Source organism: Homarus americanus, unplaced genomic scaffold (assembly GCF_018991925.1).
Source record: "Homarus americanus isolate GMGI-L3 unplaced genomic scaffold, GMGI_Hamer_2.0 scaffold33897, whole genome shotgun sequence".
Classification (NCBI taxonomy): domain Eukaryota; kingdom Metazoa; phylum Arthropoda; class Malacostraca; order Decapoda; family Nephropidae; genus Homarus; species Homarus americanus.
The window spans coordinates 12,839-34,930 of NW_024749169.1; the positions used below are offsets into that span (position 1 = coordinate 12,839).

Consider the following 22,092-nt stretch of genomic DNA (forward strand, 5'->3'; position numbering starts at 1 on the left):
GACCATGGCCGTCGTATGTCCGGGTAGTCGTAAGTCGAATATGTCATAAGTCGAGGAGAGACTGTGCAGGTACACCACTGATTTTCCGGCAGCTTGGTTCCAAAGCCTTGCCGGATTATCCATTTTGCCGGACCAACCGAGGTCAGGTAACAATAATTCAACAATACAATACACCTCTGACCCACTAATTATACACCTCCCATGTCTCTAAAGCACCACAGACTGCTAGAAACTTAAATTAAACAAATATTAAATGTAAACGAAATGGAAAAAAAACAAACATGATTTTGAGTAACATATTACTGTACACACTTTGTACTCAAATGTATGACACTAAAGAACTAAAATTTTTATCCCTTGTTCAAACTATGTAATGTTTATACTGTACTCAAATTAATCTTTTTCTTACAAGGAGTCAAGCAATGCAGGTTATATTCTGCTAAGTCTAGTCAGCGATATTCTATAAGACAAAAACATTATGCCTAAAACCACCTTAACCCTGGCTGGGAGGATGGGAGAGGGGGAGATAAGGTGTTGACACAGCCGGCGGCGAAGGTTACCTAGTGTGTATTTATCAGTCGTATAGAGGAGCTTAAGTTTTTCGCTTATAAAATGTCACTGAATTGACTTGGCAGAATATAACTTACATTGCTGGAATTCTTGTAAGAAGGTGAATAATTTGAGTGCAAACATCCCATACCTGTAGTTTGCACTATACATAAGATTTTCAGTAATTAACTTCGTACATTTAGGTGCAGGTTTGCCATTAGGACAATTATTTTATTTTTTTCACAATACAGTCAGTTCTGCTATAACGCGATAGTTGTGTTCTTGTAAAACATCGTGTTATAGAAATTCGCATAATAGAAATAACGGGGCTTATGGAGAAAATAGGGTTAGGTGCAGATTACTACTGTACTCGAAATCGAAAAAAATTTAGTAATTAGCCTAACACAAAGGGTAGCACAGTCTAAATAAATGTTACATTCATATCTAATAATGAAATCATACAGTAAATGTAACACTTTACCTTGAAAAAATATGAATATAACTTGGTGGGGGAGAAGGGTGATTTTGAGGTAGATAACATCGAGCTTCTCTTCAAGGGTTATAGCCTTTCTTTTATGATCATCACTGGGAATGCTATCACCAGAACGCTTCTTGGAGATATTCTTCTTTACCATATTCACAGTTAATACCACAAAATTGGAGAAATAGTAAGCAAAAATCGCGTTACAGCAAACGAGCGTTCGCGTTATACAAATATCGTTCCTCTATTCATAAATCGCGTTAGAGCCAATTCGCGTTGTCAAAACACGAGTTATAGCAAAACTCACTGTATGTATTTTGGATGGTGTTTGCATGTAAACCAGTAAAAATAAATGAAGAAAGTTACATATATCTAACCAAAAAAACGAGTTGAAAAATTGTACTCAAATGTACTACACCAAAAGACTAAAAAAAATTTCTTTTGTGCAAACTAAGTGATGTTTATACTCAAATTGGTCACTTTCTTACAAATATTCAAACAATGCAAGTTATATTCTGCTAAGTTTAGTCTGTGACGTTTTATAAGATAAAACTTTAAGCCTAAAACTACCTTCACCCTGGCTGGGAGGGAGGGAGGGAGGGAGGGAGGGAAGTTAAGTGCCCTCTCATAATTTTGTCCATACTAAAGGAGCTGCTGAACCATCAGTTCCTGGAAAATCGCTGGTGTACCTGTACTGTTAAATTTATTTGATAGCACTGTCTGTGAAAATTTTGTGAAGTTAGATGACATCATCAAATTGTAAGAAACACAAATATTTAAATGAAAACAGGAATTTTAAGTCAGAATGTGAGTAAGATTTTGCATTCACCATTAAAGGAGGTAAACCTTTGTGCCGTATCTGCGGTGTGTCACTCACTCACTATAAAGCCAGTAACTTGAACTGCCACTACAATACAAATCACCCAAACTTATCCACCTAAATCAGAATTATGAAAAAAAAGAGTTAACTGTGTTAAAATTATCAATAGTAGCCAAAGTTCAGTAAGGAAACTGATACAATGACTGAAGCTAGTTTTGTTATTGCATGGAATATTGCTGGTGCTAAATGCCCATATTCTGATGAAGAATTTGTTAATAAGAATATAGCTGAAGTTATTGCAGTGTTAGATCCAAATAACACAAAACTTGAGTAACTAACAGCACAAACACCAGTTTCATGCCACACTACAGAAAGGAATATCTCCCAAATCAGTACTGATGTTGCAAAATGATTTGAAGAATTCTCTAGCATTCAGCTTAGTTCTTGGCGAATCTACAGACATACAGTACAAGACAACCCACAACTGGCGGTATTTGTAAAGTCATGTTTCCTCTCCTGTACTGTAACTGTAAAAGAAGAGATGTTAGACTTAGTGGCACTAAAAGAAACAACTCATGGTGTTGACATTAAAAATGTTCTTGACAGAGCTTTAACAAATGCTTATGTTCCACTTGTCAGTGTTGCACCTTCAATGGTGAGGAAATACGCAGGACTAATTACACTAATGAAAAGTGATCCCATCTATCCGGAGTTTCTCGAGTTCACTGCATTATCCATCATGAACATCTAGCAGCTAGATACTTCAGGTACGAAAATGTTATGAAAACTGTCCTAGATATTGTCAATTTCATCTGGTCAAATGGGAAAACCCACCGATAGTTAAAAAATTTATTGAAGAACTGGAGCTTGACAATAACCCCAACGATGTCTCTTTTATAGTGCATTGTGAGGCGGCTGTCAATCAGCAACGTCTTGAATAGGTGTGTAGATCTTTTGGAGCCCCTCACTACTTTTCTTGAAGAAAAGAAAGATGTTTCCTCAACTAGAAAATGATGAATGGATGCAAGTTCTGATGTTCCTTACTGATATAATGAAACATCTACAAACTCTCAACTTTGCACTCCAAAGGAAGGATAAAATTGTTTCTGATCTTACTCAGACAATTTTTAGCTTTCAGAATAAAATTAAGTTTTTTAAAGAGACATACTGTCAAGAAACTTCAACCACTTTCCCAATCTCAAAAGAAGAGTAAATACATTCCCTAATATGGAAATCAACAACCACAAACTGGAAGAATACAAAGATAAATTACAAGGACTGCTTGATAGTTTCCTAGCCAGGTTTGATGACTTGTAGAAGTTGAAGCCTTGCTTCACCTTTCTTGGAAATCAATTCATGGTTGATGTGATCAATGATGGTTGTCCGATTCTCAATCCTCTGGTTACGGATTCATCTGCTGTGGAAATGGAACTACCCCCTGTAATGGAATTTCAGGTGGACCCGAGTCTAAAGCTGATCCATAAATCTGTCTACAATTGAGTTCTGGAAGCACGTTCCAGAAACAAAATATCCTGAAGCAAAGAAAGCTAGTGTGTGACTCATCTAAATTTTCGGCACAACATACTGTTGTGAATCCCTGTACTCCGGAATGAAGTTTGTGAAGTCAAAACAACGTAAAAGGGGGTGAGTGGGATTGTGTCCGTTGCCATGCTCACCATTATATTTAAATTATTCATTACAGTATTGATACGTTATGAAAATAATATCCAATAGCTTATATGACTAAAATCGCTAAATTTGGGACTAAATAAGCAAAATATCACTAAATTAACTCTATACCGCTACCAGCACTGCCCACGGCTTTCCGCATAATCTATAACTATGGTCACATTTCAACCAACTGTATTTAGGGATAACCACATGAGACCCCACAGTATTAACAAGATGCATTCTTAATGAACCACAAAGAATCAAACCATTTTATGGTCAGTTGGGGTGAGAAAATAACTGTACACCAACATAAGAAACCAAAGGAAATTAATTCAAGAGTAAATAAAACAGTATTTTTTGTCATGTAAATACATGAATACACAAATGCTAATTATAAGCATAACGGATGTATGATACACCAAAACACTTACTTCTGGAATGTAAAAGCCTTTTGGATTTCCCTCACTTCATGATTGCCTCGCAGAAGGAAGAACGTGGTTGGGTTCAGAAGCTTTTGTGAAAACAGGTAAGACACGACCTGCAAATAATGACATTATTTTATAAAGTTATACAGTATATATTGTACAGTTACCTCAATGAGTTCCTTTACCTCCCTGTGATGATGTTTATATACAGTCACGGACCAAAACCTGTGATACAATCAAGGTGGAGGGTGTAAATTCTGCCCCCACCTTTAGTGGATGGCAGGTTGCAATTAGTGATGCCACTCATGAAAAAATCAAGTTTACCTGATTTGTGTCTTAATCTTTCCAGATCGCTAATTAAAATTTAAGGGATGACAAAAACATATCCATTTAAAACTACAGTATTTTTATTCTGATCACTACAATTCTACAATATGTACAGTCACAAGCCACAATAGCAAGGACATCTTGCTCGAACGGGGTGTGAGGTTAGGTGGCCTTTCTGGACGACAGCCCACTGCGATGGTTACACACACCAACACAAACGGTTGAACAGGCTAACTTATAGTTTGACAAATATTTCCACCAGTTCCATCTCGGCACCACACAAAGAGCTAGGGAAGCGAGTAACACTCGATAGGAATATTAGACTGATAATACCATTACCGCAAAAAATATTGATTCCCTCTGCATAATTAGCTGTGTTTTTATACATGCTTTCACCGCGCTAAAAGCAGCCCGCCAAATTTGTCAAGGCGAGAATATATAACATCTGGCAACTCTACGGTGTTTCCCGTGCGACTAGAAATAGGAGAAATTTGGCCAGTGCTCCACTTGCAAGTTAATTTTTGCTCACCAAACAAATGAGTGCAAATTAAGACATCCACAATTAGCCCAACATTTTCTTTCAAAACTATATTTATAGTTCCCAAAATCATTTCTAAAGCAGAGAATGGTTGGATCCTTGCCCTGCTTGAGGAAAACTCACTGTAAAAGAAATTTCAAGGAGAACAGGACGAGGAATGGCCACAATTAAGAGACTCAAGCGATCGACACGCAACCTTCCCGCCAACGTTATTCCACCAAGGAAATCATCACCAGGAAGACCTTCAAATATACTGATTCACTACTGAGGCTAGAGATAATGAGAGATCCTAATATGAGTGCATCACAATTGAAGAAAGCACACCCCCATCCTCCTGTTAACGTATCAGAACAAACAATTCAACGTCGCCTTCAGAAGGAACTTCATCTATTTCCCGTCAAGCTGCACGAAAACTACTTCTCATGGACCGAATGTGCCGTCAGCGACTTGCTTTTGCAAGAAAATACCAGCACAGGAGCAAAGAACAATGGAATTCTGTGATGTGATATGATGAAAGCACTTTCTGCATCCTGACTGCAGGGAAACGTACAGACAAAGGGCCCACCAACACCAGCCGGTTTGATCCTTGTTACACCATTAAAACCGTGAAACATCCTGCAAGTGTGATGGTGTGGGGAGTGTTCAGTTGAAAACGTGGTCGCGCTGCCCTCCATTTCCTCCCCCAAAACACGGCAATGGCCTCTGATCGCGACAAGAATGTCTTGGAAAAACATTTATTGGATTATTGTCAACTTCACCAGTCCACATTCTTCATGCACGACGGTGCCCCCTGTCACACGTCAAAAAGTGTGACAACTTGGCTACAGGAAAGGACTATTCCATTGCTGGAGTGGCCTGGGAACTCGCCAGATTTAAACCCCATCGACAATGTATGGCACGAGATGAAGCGGAAGCTGTCAACACATGACACATCAACTGTATATCGACTACAGGAGGAAACCAAGCGCATGTGGCAGTTTGAGATGGATGGAGAGTATTTTCAAATATTAGCAGAATCCATCCCAAAAAGACTTCAACTGGTAATAAAATGTAAGGCAAATATGACTAAGTACTAAATAATAGTAGCAAAACATTTTAAGCCTGTAAATGTGTTTTATTCATCCTTGAAATAAGTTTTTCTATGAATATCATGTGAAAAATTAAAGGGTATCAATACTTTTTGTGGTAATTGTATTGATATTGAATAGGATATTGATAATTAATTATACAGGTGCAATATATGCTCTTATTAGTTCAGCAGTGCGTTACCAATTCGGATTACCATTAATGACCCAAAGAAAATTTTAAAACGAAGGTGAACTAAGTAAAATATCAATAATAATATATCAAAGTATAGTAATGTTAAGAACGAATAAAGTAAAACCTCATTAAGGCGGACCCCGCTAAGGCAGATATTGCTTAAGCCGGACAAAATTATTTTCCTAAAAAAAAAAATGAAAAAAAAATAAAAAAAAAATAAAAAGAGTACCGTATATCACGGCCTATAAGACGAAATTTGAACATTAAAAAAATCTGCCCAAAGTTAGGGGGTCGTCTAAACCACCAAGTTTAAAATTCTTACCTCTTAAATATTGTGGTTTAGTGTGTCAAGAGTGGTGATGAAAACATCGTAAGCCACTCACAAGGTCTTACCACTAATTATTTTATACTGAAACTTACGTCTGGCAAGCTGGATTCAAATTAAGATTACCGGTATATTAAAATAATAAAAATGTATTATAAACCTGTCTAACATACCGTAAAAGAGATTTATACCCCTGTAATAAACACAGCTATCATCACACACCCCTCCCCACGCCCCCCCCATTTGCCAGTGAGGAGACAAGAAAGGGAAAGTGACCCGAGATTGGGCTATTTTTAGCCGTGGAGGTGGTCAGTAATGCATACCGGTATCGGTATATTTACTCATAATAATATTTATCTCCTATAAATAATTGATTTAAATTTTATTTTTTTACAAAGAATATTCAGTAAATGAGTGCATTAATTCTTGAAACTATCGACGGTTAATTACAGACGCTCAAGTGACGTCACTAGTGTTTACACTACACCAGCTGGTAATATTTGATGCCATTACTTGAAGTGAATTGGCCTTATTTTAAGTAACTAACTATAAATAAATAAATACAAAAATTAAAAAAAAAGATCAAAACTGAGAAATAATATACTGTACAGTATGTATGTTGTGTTGTCAAAGTAAGAGGAACAATTGAAACTGCAATTGTGTAAATGAGGCAGTATATTATAAATAAATAAATAAACAAATAATTCGGTAAATCTATTTCAAGTAAATGGAAAATAAGCAAACATGTTATTTACCAAGACGCGTCCCTCTGGCTCAGGGTGAGATGGAGGGGAGATAACAAGGCTATTTATAGCCCATCTGAAGTGGCCAGTACCCCTAATGCACCATAAATAATTCATTGAACATTCATTTTTTGTACATAGTATATATATATATATATATATATATATATATATATATATATATATATATATATATATATATATATATATATATACACACAGTTTTATTCTCTACTAACGCAAGTTTCACTTTTAACGCTGTGATATACGCGTGCTCTGCCAAAGCTGAACTTTCACTTAATGCGGATTTTTTCTACATATACGCGGTGAGTGTCTGGCTCGGATGCTATTTTTAGATTTTGCCCACGCGCCACCCGCCCGCCCGCCTGCCTGCCTCTCCCTCCTCCTCCCTCCGCTTGGGCAAGCGGCGCGGTAAGGTTGCGCAGTGTGTGTCTTTGTTGCGTTATCACTGACGTCATATGACGTCTCGGACTGTGATTGGCCATGCAGCCCTACCCCCCTCTGCTGCTAGCTGTAATTGGCTTAAAGTATTATGACGTGACTACCCCGGGGAGGGAGGGAGGGAGGAGAGACGACGCTTGACCTAGCCGCGGCAGTTTCATCCCTCAAGGCCACCCCGGGTTAACGCGCATCCATTGTTCCGTAAAATGGCTTCCGCCGGACCACCACCGCCCCCAGAGAGAGACCTTTCCTCACCTGGACCCAGCGGCACTAAACCAAAGAAGACACGACGTTCATTAAGCTACGAGGTGAAGTACCAAATTGTTCAAGATTTGGTGAAAGGAAGACGCCAAGTTGATCTCGCGCGCCAGCATGGCGTCAACGAATCTACGATTCGTACAATCAAGAAGGATGCAGCCAAGATCAAAGACCACATGAAAATCACAAAGTCTGCAGGTGCTTCATCTATCAGGTATTGCCAGAACAGGGTGCTGGCAAAAGTGGAAACTTTGCTGGTGAGTTATTTGGTGCGTCAGGCGCGACGCAACATGGCGGTGGACACGCGCTCAGTGCAGGAGTACGCACGTAAGCTATACGCAGCAGTGACACGTAAACTGGGAATTGCAGAGCCCAAACCCTTCAATGCTTCCTCTGGTTGACTGCATAGGTTTAAGAAGAGGAACAAGGTCAGCAACATCAACATTGGTGGTGAGGCAGCGAGTGCTGACCGTGCGGCGGCTAGAGATTTTCCTCCGTTTTTACGTGAGATTATGGAGGAAGGACAGTACAGTGACGACCAGGTGTTTAACATGGACGAATCTGGTCTTTTCTGGAAAAAGTTACCTTCCAAGACCTTTCGCGGTCCAGTCTGGCGAAGAAGGTAAGGGGCCGAAGATGCAGAAGGAACGCGATCACCGCCCTGTTTACCACCAATGCCTTCCGTACCTGTAAACCAAAGTTATCAGATCTCAAAGCCTCGCGAAGTCGCGACGCCATAAAGAATAATGGCGGACATGAACAGCTTTAATGTCCACTGGCTAACCGCACGAAGGCGTGGATGTCCTCTTTCTGTCCCTCTTCTGGTTTGACAACTGTTTTGTTCCTGACGCAGAAATTCTGCGAAAGCAACAGAATGTTTCATTCAATATTTTGTTGCTCCTGACAACGACCAGACACTCGCCTACTTCTGGCGGATCGCCACCCCAACGTAAAAGTGTATTTCTCCTCCTCCCAACACTACGCTAATCCAGCCTATGGACCAGGAGTTGATCTGCAATGAAAGCTGCGACTCTGCAAAGAAGTTCAAGCTCCTGAACGACTCTACCAACACCAAGGATGAGCTATGGCTGGGTGACACCGACAGCGAGAGTAAAAAGCCGACGAGGACATGAACAAGAGGCGGCGACTTCCAAGAACTTCACAAACAATTTTGGAAGAAGCTTAACGTTAAACAAGCTGTAGACTTTTGGTGGGAGGCATGGGATCTGCTGACTATTGCTACCATTCGTCACGCATGGAGACGTGTTGTATGGCATACCAGGTGAGAGGAGGAGGAACCCAGACTGGTCAGGTTCAGACTGTTGCAGTAGCAGTGACTGCATGAGTAGCTGCGCCAGTATTACAGCTGAAGGCTTCTCCCAGACTCACCAACTAAGACACATCATGGAGGTGATCAGATTCCTGAAGTGATCAAGGACGAGATGTTGGAAGAAGAACCCGCCAGTGAAGAGGAGGAAGCACAGCGCTATTCCCAAGAACCTAGCTTAAGTCATAGTGATATTAAGTAGTCTCATAGAGCTTATAGAAAAAATTAAGTCCATCGCTGTTCACACAATGACGAGGAACGCCATGACGCCTTCCATACCCCGACTGGTGCAGGCTATGGAGTCAGACATCAAGGTGTATCACGACAACATCAACACCAGCCGTCAGAAAAGCATAAATCGAAGTTCTTCGCTCACAACCCACCAGCCAGTCCGCCAGTGATAATAGTGAGAGTGAAGTTGATTTGAGGGATTTGTCAGGGAAGCTAAGATAACTGTAAGTGACAGTGATATTGATTCATCTAGTAATGGTGATTCACCTAGTAATGGTGATTCACCTGAGGGCAGTAATCTGCCCTTTTGCCTCGAACCAGCTTCCATCCCCTTGCATGCCCACTCCATCTCTTCTACTATCGTAAGTGTTCCGCAAAAATTTTCGTTTTTTAACCTATTCTTATTTTTCCCTATGTTAACCTTTATCTTTCCTAACCCAACCTTTCTATATTACTTGTTTTTCATGCCACCATAAAGTTAAGATAGAATTTTTACTACAAACATAGTTATTTGGTCGTCAAAAGTGAGCTTTTGGGGTCGGGCTGGGTTCTATTGGAATTAATCTCATATGTTCTTGTTGTTCACTTGATCACGATTCTTCACTTGAAGGCTGACCCTCTGGGTTCCCATTGACCGCTATGGGGTGACAACTGTATATATATATATATATATATATATATATATATATATATATATATATATATATATATATATATATATATATATATATATATATATATATATATATATATATATATATATATATATATATATATATATATATATATATATATATATATATATATATATATATATATATATATATATATATATATATATATATATATATATATATATATATATATATATATATATATATATATATTTGTGTAATAAATGTATGTAGTAAGTACATACCGGTAACCTTTTTCACTCAAATCCTAATGAAACACCACAATTAGAATACGGTGGTTGCTGTTGAACCACCTGTTGTATAAATAGTCGGAACACAGCCACACCACCGAGACGAGGGAACACTCCCACCACCGATCGTCTCGTGTGAAGCAAGCGTATAAATGAAAGAAAATACTTGCAGTGTGTTTAATATGTTACAGTATATTATAAATAAATAAATAAATAAACAAATAAATCGGTAAATCCATTTCAAGTAAATGGAAAAATTTTACTCGATACCGACATTAGTTCCAGTTATCGGTAAATAGCAGACGCTTCAGTGACGTCACTAGTGTTTACACTACACCAGCGGGTAACATTTGATGACATTACTTGAAGTGAATTGGCCTTATTTTAAAAAATCAAGGATGGTTGGTAAAGGACTACTGAGTCAGTGGGTAAGTGTCACATTTGGGGTACTGGTCTTATACAGCAAATAGAGCTCAAAAGCTACTTTTTAAATGGAAATTTGGGGGGGGCGTCTTATGCACCCCGCCGCCTTATAGGCCGTGATATACGGTACAATGGTGATAAATTTTGGTGGGCAGCCAAAATGGCAGAGGGTCCGCCAGAGAGCTTCCCTGTTAACCAAGTCGAATGCCTTGGTTAGCAAACTTGCCACCCCCCTCTGTTCTATAATTAATGCATCCCTCAGACAAAGCAAATGCCCTAATGAATGGAAAACCGCATTTGTCACCCCTGTCCCCAAGGTCCCCACCCTACAGTCCCCTAATGACCTCAGGCCAGTTGCCATTACCCCCATACCCAGTCTACTCTGTGAAGACTTTGTTTTAGAGTGGGCATTTGCTCGTATTTATCAGTCAATTGATCCACAGCAATTTGGCAATATGAGGACCTCCTCTACATCACACTCCTTTGTTAGTTTCCTGGATTTCCTGCACAAAAACCTGCAGAAACGTAAGACATCACTGGCCGTTGCCCTTGTTGACTTCAGGAAGGCTTTTGACCTTGTTGATCACTGTACTGTTATCAACAAGGCCATTGCACAAGGACTGCCCACCAACCTGGTCTCATGGCTCACCTATTTCCTGAGTGAGCGTAGTCAGGCAGTCAGGTACCAGGGTTCTGTCTCCACATTCCAACACCTCACCTGCGGTGTTCCCTAGGGGACCAAGATGGGACCACTGTGCTTCCTAATCCTGATCAACGACGCTCTGTCGGACACTCCTCACAGGTGGAAGTACTTGGATGACTGCACTGTGGGGGTTACAGTGGACAACACCTCACCGGACTACTCATTGATACAAGGCACCTTGGACAGGCTACAGGCATGGGCTACGGAGAACAAGGTCACCAACAACCACACCAAAACCGTAGTCATGCACATCAATATGGCCACCACTCCAGCAGTCACAGTGGGTGCCCATCCTCTCCAGTTAGTGCAGTCTGCCAAACTCCTGGGGTTACCATAGACCACAAACTGGACTGGATGGCCCATGTAAATAACACAATCAAGGCAGCCTCCTACCGACTCTATATGCTACAACGACTCAGGTCACTTGGGGCACCCACGCCAGAGCTGAGGACTATCTACAACGCCTTTATTCTCCCCAAATTAACGTATGCGTCACCAGCCTGGTCGTCTTCTCTCAACTCTACCCAACAACGTCAGCTAGAGAAGGTACAGAAAAGAGCCTGCAGAATCATGCTCGGCGCAGACTACTCCGTCTACAACAACTCTCTCCACCCTGGAAATTCCATCCCTCAGTGACCTCCACCACCAAACACTAGCAAGGTTTGGCAGTGGACTAATGCACCATCCTCGTCATCGCCACCTCCTGCCACCGGCAGTCCCCCGCCCAACTCGCGCAGTCCGCCACTACAACAAAATTCAGCTCACAAGAGCCCGCACTGACAGATATAAGAATAGCATCATCCCATCTATTGTTAAAATAATAAACAACTCCTGACTTATGTACTGTACAGCCCGGTAAATGTATTGAACGCCTATCATTACGTCTAAATCATATGTAAGTTTGTATACTTTCAGCCACCGGCTGCAACTCTATTAATAAACCGTTTATTACCACACACACACACACACACACACACACACACACACACAAGGGAATTAAAACAACAAGCATGCAGTGAGGGTCTTGTTGTGTGACTGCATGGAGGTAAATTAAAATATGAGCAGTTGAGAAGCTTAGCGTTTGGCAACACTGGTGCATGTTACCACTCCTTTCCACTCCATCTCTTAAATCACCCACACTTTTCTGCTTTCTCAGTCCATATTTTAAAATGTTATGTAATGTAATGTTGAAGGGATACAACTTTGCTCATTTATACTTATACTTAACACAATCTCCCTAAAAATACTATAGCTTTGTGTTTATTCAAGACATCTTCAGGTCATTAGACCCAATAATCCACCAGAAGGTCAGTAATATGAGACCACTAATCCCACCCTACCTCCTCCTGACATTGAGTCAGGACTGGTCAAGTCCTGTAACCCTAAAAATACTTTAACTTTCGTCTTTATTCAAGACATTTTCAGAAAATGCTATAAATTTTTTACTTCAGAAATTTTGTTCCTAAAGCTGGAAATTTTTGGAAAATTTTGGCTTTGGGAAAGGTTTTCCCAGCAAATTTCACTTCTGGCTATTGGAGATTTCCGGATTTGAGTGATTCAGGCTAACGGAGATACTAGTTTATTAATCCCTATGCCCCGGGTGACGCTCTGGAACGGTTGACTGGCGCGTCCTGGGTGACGTTCCAGAACGTGCGTCTTTTCCCGCCGTTGTTTGAATGCCCAACCAGGATTAACATGTACCATCATGACTATATTTCTCTCCCGAAACACGGAGGAGAGTGTGAGTAGGTCCAGTGCAGTCAGTAACCATTCGCCCGTGGTCATGGAGAGTAACCCCTTAACTTCTCGTCTCCCCGCATCTTCCACCCCAATCAAGAGTCGTCGCTGCGGGTTGGATGATAGCAAAATAAGGACAGAACTTTTTTATTTGAGTGCTGTAGTGACCGATTCTGGTGAAAGTGGTGATGAAGACAGTGATTATCAGCCTAGTGACCAGGAGGATAGCATCGAGTTAGACGATGTTGTGTCAACCAGTGAGGAAGAGGAGGATGCGGGCAGTGAGGCCCAGCCAAAGTGGCGTATCCCCTCCAGGCGCTCACGACCCAGACAAGAGACAATGGATGCCTTTGTTTGGTCTGATGGCAGTAATTTCCAGCCTGATATCCCTGAATTCATAAGATCATCAGGTGGAACTACTCCTGAATTTCCTTGTACAGAGGAATCACGTGAGATAGATTATTTTTCTGCATTCTTTGATGGTGAAATTATGGACTTACTGTGCAACGAGACAAACAAATTTCATCAGTACACGTGTGTGGCTGACCTCGGGTCTGGCTCCTCACCACACATGCGTCTATGGAATGATGTCGGTGTTGCCGAACTGTATGTGTTTTTTGGATTACTGATGCTGATGGCACATGTTAGAAAACATGTATTTCAAGAGTATTGGATATCTCCTGATGACATCACAGCAACTCCATTACATGCTGTCAACCGTGCACAAGGGTGAAATGGTTGACAGTGGAAAAAGAGACTGGACCTCAGGAGAGGTAATGAAAAAACCTGATTCTGTTGTGGACTACAGTAAAGTCTGCATTTACGCGGTCAATTGAACCCATGGAGGCCCGCATAAAACGAGAAACGAGTAAATGAAATAACAGAACATATAGGATTAATTGAAATAGAGACTGGGCCGAACCCCAAACTCCACTTTTTCCGACACAATACGTACGTTGTAGTAAAAATAGTACTGTATCTTAATTTTATGATGGTATGCACACACATAATATAGAAGAGAAATATCAATAAGAGAATAATATACTGTACCAGGTAAAAGAAAAATCAAGGTTTAACACTTACGTTAGTAGAAGAGATGGGTTGGCATACGAGGATGGGGGCTGGTTCCGAGGCAGAGGGCAGATTACTGGCCCTCAGGTGAATCACCATCCACCATAGTTGTCAGGGCCTCCCTGACAAACCCCTCAAAGTCACCATCACTGTCATTATCACTGGCTTGGGCTGACTGTGGTGGGTTGCAGACGAAAAAGTCAGTGATGCTATGCTGACGGCTAGTGTTGATGTGGTCGTGATACATCGGGATGTACTGCTCCATACTTTGGTCTAGAAGGTTATTGAAGACTTCATACCGGTGATTGACATGGTCTTTTGAAAGGGTGAGCTTTAGTTTCTCGACAAACTCGATGGCATCCTTTACATCACGATGAGTTAACTTCTGTTCTCTTGCTGCCGCACCACCTGCCTCCTCACTGATGTCATCGTCTTCCAACATCTCGTTGGCAGTCACCTCAGGATCCCTGATTACCTCCATGATGTCGTCGTTGGTGGTCTCGGAGTAGCCTGCAGCTGTAACACTCTGTGCAGCTTCTCTTGTAAGGTCCACTGCCACTGCAACAGACTGAACCTCACCAGCCACAGGTTGACTCTGCCTCCCACCTGGGATACCCTGCAACACATACCGCCACGCGTGACGAATCGTTGCCACAGACAGCTGCCCCCATAACTCCACCAAGAAATTAACAGCTTTCTTTACATTAAACATTTTCCAAAACTGTTTAACTTGCATTTCATGCTCTGCCAACTCTTGTTCTGCATCCTCGTTGTCGTTCTCTCTCGCTATCTGTGCCACTCAGAAGGTTACGCAACTCATCCTTGGTGTTGGCACAGTCGTTCAGGAGCTTAAACTTCTTTGCAGAGAATGCAGCCTTAACATTGCATATCAACTCCTGGTCCATGGGCTGGATCAACGACATAGTGTTGGGAGAAAGGAAGACCACTTTTACATTGGGGTGACGCTCCAACAGTAGGGGAGAGTGTCCTGGTGCGTTGTCAAGCAGCAATAAAATGTTGAATGGCACATTATTTTGCGCAAAATTTCTTCACGTCAGGAACGAAACAGTCGTCAAACCAGGAGAGGGACAGACCATGAACATCCACGCCTTATCTGAGGTTAGCCAGTGGACATTTAGCTTGGTCATGTCCATGTTCTTGTAGGCATGCGGCTTGCGGGCTGTGTGGATCACCGACAACTTAAGCTTACAGGTACCGGAGGCATTGGTGGTAAACAGGACGGTGATGCACTCCTTCTGCAACTTCCGGCCCCGACACTTGCTGGCAGACTTGACAACGAAGGTCCTGGAAGGTAATTTTTTCCAAAACAGACCGGATACATCCATGTTGAACACCTGGTCGTCGGTGTACTGTCCTTCCTCCATAACTTCTCGTAAGAATGGAGGAAAATCCATGGCGGCAGCACGGTCAGCACTGGCTCCTTCACCAACAATGTTAATGTTGGTAATCTTGTTCCTTTTCTTAAACCCTTGCAGCCACCCAGAGGAAGCAGTGAAGGGTTTGGGCTCTACAATTCCCATCTTGCGTGCCACCGATGAGTACAGTTCACGAGCGTAGTCCGGCACTGCCCGCGTGTCAACAGCCATGTCCCGTCTTGCCTGACAAATTAAGTAGCTCACCAGTAAGTTCTCAGTCTTGAGCAGCACCTTATTCTGACAGTACTTCACCATTGAAGCACCTGCAGACTTTGTGATGCTCATTTGTTGTTTAATCTTGACGGCATCCTTCTTGATCGTCGGGATCGTAGATTCGTTCACGCCATGCTGGCGCGCCAAATCAACTTGTCTCGTTCCTTTCTCTAAATCTTGCACGATCTAGTAATTAACTTCGTAACTTAGGGCACGTCTTATCTTCTTGGGTTTGGGGCGGCTGGGTCCAGGTAAATCAAGGTTTTTCTGGGGTGGTGGGGGTTCAGCGGATACCACTGTTGAACAGATTAGCGAGCACAAGAGAGAACAGTATACAGTGGTCCCTCGGTTAACGAACACAATCCGTTCCAGCAGGTTGTTCGTTAACCGAAAAATTCGTTAACGGAAACCATTGTTTCAATGGGTTTTTGGGTAATTGGTTCCAGCTCACCGAAAATTGCCTAAATTCAACAAAAATGGTAGAAAAGTTCACTTACTTTGAGGTGTGTATGTAGAAGGCTCCTGGATGATGATGATGATGATGGGAATTAGAATGGGGGTGGAGGAGAAGGAAGAAGATAAGGCATTGGGGTGGAAGAGAAGTCACCCCATGGCACCATTTCACCCATAAAATTTTAGTTCTCTTGGTGTATTTCAAGATTATTTTCTTTAAATCAACACTGCACTGCATTATATATTGTCAATATGTAAAATATATTTCAAAATGACCAATAATTTGCTTGGAAACACAGAAAAAAGCGTTTAGTTGAAGAGAGTCTCAAGCAAGATGTTACCTCCAGTGAAAACAGAGAGAGACTAATGCCTGTTTGCTGTGTTAAGAGGCTGGATGCCGTGCATTAAACTAGTCACTTTACCTTCAATTATGTTCTATAATTGTTAAAATGACTAAAAAATTGAATATTACACTTTTAAAATTATTGAATAGTATAAACTTCTTGATATTTACTAAAATAGAAAGAAATTTAAGCCCTAGAACCGATTAATGTATTGGCGGACGAATACTAAAGCTGGTTGACCGGCCAGTGCAAGCGAAAACATGTTGAGGTCGGATCGTAAGAAATTCGTTAACCGAATTTAAGAATCTTATGGGAGGCAGTTCGTTAACCGAAATTTCGTTAACCAGGCGTTCGTTAACCGAGGGACCACTGTACGCGGTGACTGAGAACAATGAGATTGACGGGTCTGGGTCAGTAACTTCCCTCCCGTGCCAGGCCACGTCATATAACATTAGACCAATCACAGCTGGCGGCAGAGGGAGGTAAGGATGCGTGACCCAATCACAGTCCGATACGTTATATGACGTCAGCGATAACGCAACAGCGACATATTGCGCATCCATATCCGCGCCGCTTCCCGCGTATGGTCGAGAATGGACCGCTTGAATAAAAAATGGCGTGGCGCGTCTGGACCTCCAGCCATTCTCCACGAAGAAAACCAAATTTACCGCATAATTAAAGCATTTACATTCTGGCAAGGCACCGTTTAAATGACCAAACTCGTAAACAAAAACCGCGTAAATGCAGACTATACTGTACAATGTCAACATGAGTCTCGTGGACAAGAGTGACATGCAGGTTGGCTCAATTGAGTGTGTAAGGAAATGTCTGAAGTGGTACAAGAAGATGTTCCTCCACCTCATGGACATCACCATCCTGAATGCATACAACTTGTACCTAGTAAAAACCGAGAAAAACCCTCTCTCAGGGTTTCTCAGAAGCAAGTGATATTGCAAATCCTGAAGAAATATGGCACCATCGTGGCAACTGTACCACAACGTCACAGCCAAGCAGGCCTACCTGACAGATTGCTTGCACATGACTGGGTTGTTCGTCACAACACAGACTTCTTACCAACTGGTCCAGGTGGTTGTAAGGGGTAAAGACGGTATTATGTCTGTGCTAACACCACAAAGCGCGCAGCTAAGTGTAAGGATGTGATGACGTGGTGCAAGGAATGTGACGATGGTCTCTGTCCACCTTGCTCCGTGGAGTACCACTCCAAGAAAACATTCTAAAACAATGTGGCACGTGCTTGTAAATAAATAGTAATATAAGTGTATTTGTAAGGAACAAACTAACATATTTGTGGAAAAGGTACATAGTTGTATGCATTCACTCGTCTCTACCCACGGGTGCTAGCATATACCCGGGGTCAGGGTGGCAACACACCACCCATCCACCTCACTTATCTACGTGGGGTTGGAGGGAAGCTTCTTGGTGAGTACAGGTTGACAACCCTTTATCCAAAATTCCGAAAATCAAAAAGCTCTGAAAACCGAAAGTTTTTTAGGGGGGCTTTTTTTTTCGTATAAAACAGGGATTAGCACGCCCAGGCATAGATCACTGATCGACATCGGGGCCTGGGGGACGAAAATGTAATACAGTACAGTCAACCCTCACTTTACGCGGTCCCACATTCCGCATTTCCACGTTTACGCGGTGCCCTGCCGGAACCCAGGATGCTCACATTCCGCGGTGTGTGTACCCCTTTACGCGGAGAGCGGCTGGCGAGCCGCGCCATTTTTGGATCCAAACCTCCCGCCATCCGCCATGTTGTGTAAGAAGTTCGAACATGGTGCGCACAAGGTCGCCCAGTCATCAAAACATTACCAGTTCTTCACCCGCCACCCACCACAGCCGGCCTTAAGTGATAGTGATAATTATGGTGAGGATATGGACTTATATGGACTTTGGGGGGTTTGACAAAGAGGCCCTGCAAGCCTCTGTGGTGGATAGTGATACAATTGATACAAGTGATACAGGTGAGGGCCAATAATCTGCCCTCTGCCTCGTAACCAACCGCCCATCCCCGTGTGCCCAGCCATCTTTTCTACTAATGTAAGTGTTAAAAAACCTAAAAGTATTGATATTTCTCTTAATTATTAATTGTGTGTGCATACCATCATAAAGTTAAGATAATATTTTTACTACAACATAGTTGTGTGTCATCAAAAAGTGGAGTTTGGGGGTCGGCCCGGTCTCTATTTCAATTAATCCCATATGTTATGTTATTCACTTTACGCGTTTCTCACTTTCTGCGGTACCCTGTGGGTTACATTAACCGCGTAAAGTGAGGGTTGACTGTAGTAACAATAATTATAATAATAATAATTATTCATAGTAAATAAAATTTTTAAGAAAAATACACCAAAATAAAATACTGTAATAATGATAACAATAATAATAATAATAATGTAATAATAAAATAATAATAATAAAGAAATACAAGAATGAAAAAAAGATCAAAAGTGAGAAACACGACCTAGACCTATGAATTATTATTATTATTATTATTATTTTAACTTTTATTATATTCCCCCCCTCCCTCAGGCCCCAATGTGGGTGAGTGATCTATGCCCGGGTGGGCTAATACACATAAAAAAAAAAAAACCCCTAACCATTCTGAAAACCGAAAAATTCCGAAATCCGAAATGCCTCTGGCCCCAAGGATTTCGGATAAAGGATTGCCAACCTGTACCTTCTTTTGTTTGTTTATTTACCAGTGATTGTCCTTTTTATCATGTTGTATCAAAGTAATATTACTAAAAGTAGTGTAGTTGTGTAGTATTACGAGATGATAATTGTATGATAATGTTATGAATGTATTTATTTGTGGAATTATTATTCCGATAATTATTTATATGACTTACTTGCTCTACCAAACACAAAGACAACCAGACAGTCTGGCGACAAACTGGGTGTGTGCCGCTGAACAGTTTTTATGAAAAGTAATGCAAATAAAATAGTTTCTAAATTAATTATTTATAGGAAATAAGTACAGTGGTCCCTCAGTTAACGAAAGGTTCGATTATCGAAATTTCGGTTAATGAATTAGCTCCCATAAGGATTTTCAGTTCGATTTACGACCAAACTTCAATTAACGAAATCCTTACGACAAACACGTTTTGTTGTGCGCATCAGCTGATCGGCTAGTCCACCAATACAGTAATTGGTTCTATGTTTACATTCGTTTCCAGTGAAGTAAATATCAAGAAAGTTGGTCTCTTGAATATTTCTGCATTTTTTATATTAAAATTATTGGTCATTCTAAAATTAGCTAACATATTGATAATGTAGACGGTACAGGGAACAGTTTCTGTGCACCCATCAGCTGATTGAATCACCAATAACACTTCTCAGTTTAACTTTGTTTACAGTGGAGTGAACATCAATTTTGTTGATCTCTTGAATATTTTTTTTCATTTTTACATTAAAATTATTGGTCATTCTGAAATTTAGTAAACATATTGATAATATACAGTGCAGAAATTATTATGAAACATGAAGAAGGCATGAGAACCAATGTACTCTGTAAAGAATATGGCATGTCATCATCGACTGCCTCTACAATCAGCTGTTTGATATATAAACAAAGCTGCCGGTAATACGACATACACACCTCAAAGTAAGTTAAAATACAGTATTCTATTGTTTTTTATTTATTATTGTACAGTATAATGTACAGTACAGTACTGTATTAAGTTTAAATTTAATGTTTTGTTACGTTGGAACCAATTACCCAATGTCCCATTGAAATAATAGATTCATTTAACGAAACTTTCAGTTAACAAAAGACTCTGTGGAACGAATTGTATTCGTTAACTGAGGGACCACTGTATTATGATCAGTAAAAATATGCATTTTTGGCCACCGGGACACAAAAGAGACAGGTAAAGGACCTCTACTGCATAGTGACCGCGAGCTGCTCCCTGTAAGAAAACCCACAATTCTCTTTATTTCACTTGCCACTGAGGGACAATATTTAGTATTACTTATGTCTTTTTCACGTTTTATCATTTATAAAGATTAAAATTTATATTTTGAAAAATTTATTTCCCGTTTTACCCCGCGTGGGTGGTACAGCCAGCACCACCCTAGCCCGGGGCGTAGGGGTTAACAATCATAAATATTTTATGGCTAATATAGAAAAGTCAACGACTACAACTGCAAATACACATGAAAAATTATGATAAATAATTATATACAAATATGTATTTTTTTAAATATTGTTTTTTTTCAGTAAATGTAAATGAAAACATGAACCAAGTGTATAAAATGAGGATATATAGTTAAAACAAATGTAATAAATCCTTGAGTACCCAGTTACCACCCCCTGCCTCCCATGTGACTTGGCATGTTAAGCTCCACCCCAAACCTACCTGCTCCATTCATGTGTGTGTCTCAGGTATTATTACACATACAGAATTATTTGAAAAATAAAAATAAAATCAACACACCTGTGGTGTTCAAAATGCTTGAATGTTACTAATTTTCATTACTGCATATGACCGAGTGTTGATAATAAATTTCTCATCGGCTATCAATTCAGTTCACTAAAATTGGATACAAACAGCAACAATGCCTTACTAAGATTTCAGTCTTCAATGAAATGAAAAAGTAATACAGTACTGTACTGTGCAATTGAGGTACAATATTGTCCTTAATGAGCCATGACTCAACACTACTAGCCAGGTGTCTGCACACAAATCAAAATTGCTTATGAAAATGAAGTTAATTTGTTTTCTACATTAGAACACTACCAAGAGTGAACTGAATCTTGCCCAGGAATTCTGAACCATATTCTCACCATTATATGCGCATAATACTGTATGCATATATTGCTCTAATTTTATTCAAAATATATTACAACATGCATATTATCTAGATATTACTGCATATTAATTCACAGAAATAAACAAACATGTTGTCAGTAAAGAAGAACACTCACCTCAATCCCATAGTCACCCCTATCAACATAATCACCAAGAAACAGGAAGTTTGCAGGTGTAAGTCCTGGACCCACTCTCCAAAGGACTTTTTCAAAACACATTAAGTCTCGGTAATTTCCATGAAGGTCACCTGCAACAAGAAAGTCTCTTTCAGAAACAGGTAATTAAACACAATTGAAATCTTAACTATAAAGTAGAAAGAGTGAAGACAAAATGATTTCAGTTGCTCTCCACCCATAGCAGGAAAAGGCTGATATCATCATAATCATCTCCACCATTTCATGGTCATTTCCCACAGTCGTGTGCATTAGTCATGATTACCTGATGGCAGCTCTCTAAGCTGCACAATGTCTTTTAATAACATCATAAAGATTAACTTGTAAATGTGTCCACCAAACTTTGAGGGCTCGGAACCCTT

General features: G+C 40.6%; 1 protein-coding gene across 1 annotated transcript; it reads right to left on the minus strand.

Moving 5' to 3' along the window:
* Positions 1-1,617: 1,617 nt before the first annotated feature.
* Positions 1,618-21,802, minus strand: LOC121853289 (serine/threonine-protein phosphatase PP1-2-like). The gene is made up of 3 exons (XM_042347299.1): positions 21,674-21,802; positions 3,953-4,059; positions 1,618-2,377 (listed from the first exon to the last, which is right to left on the minus strand). The coding sequence occupies exons 1-3, from the start codon at positions 21,773-21,775 to the stop codon at positions 2,353-2,355; spliced, it is 234 nt and encodes a 77-aa protein (XP_042203233.1). The 5' UTR covers positions 21,776-21,802; the 3' UTR covers positions 1,618-2,352.
* Between the last annotated feature and the right edge of the window lie 290 nt (positions 21,803-22,092).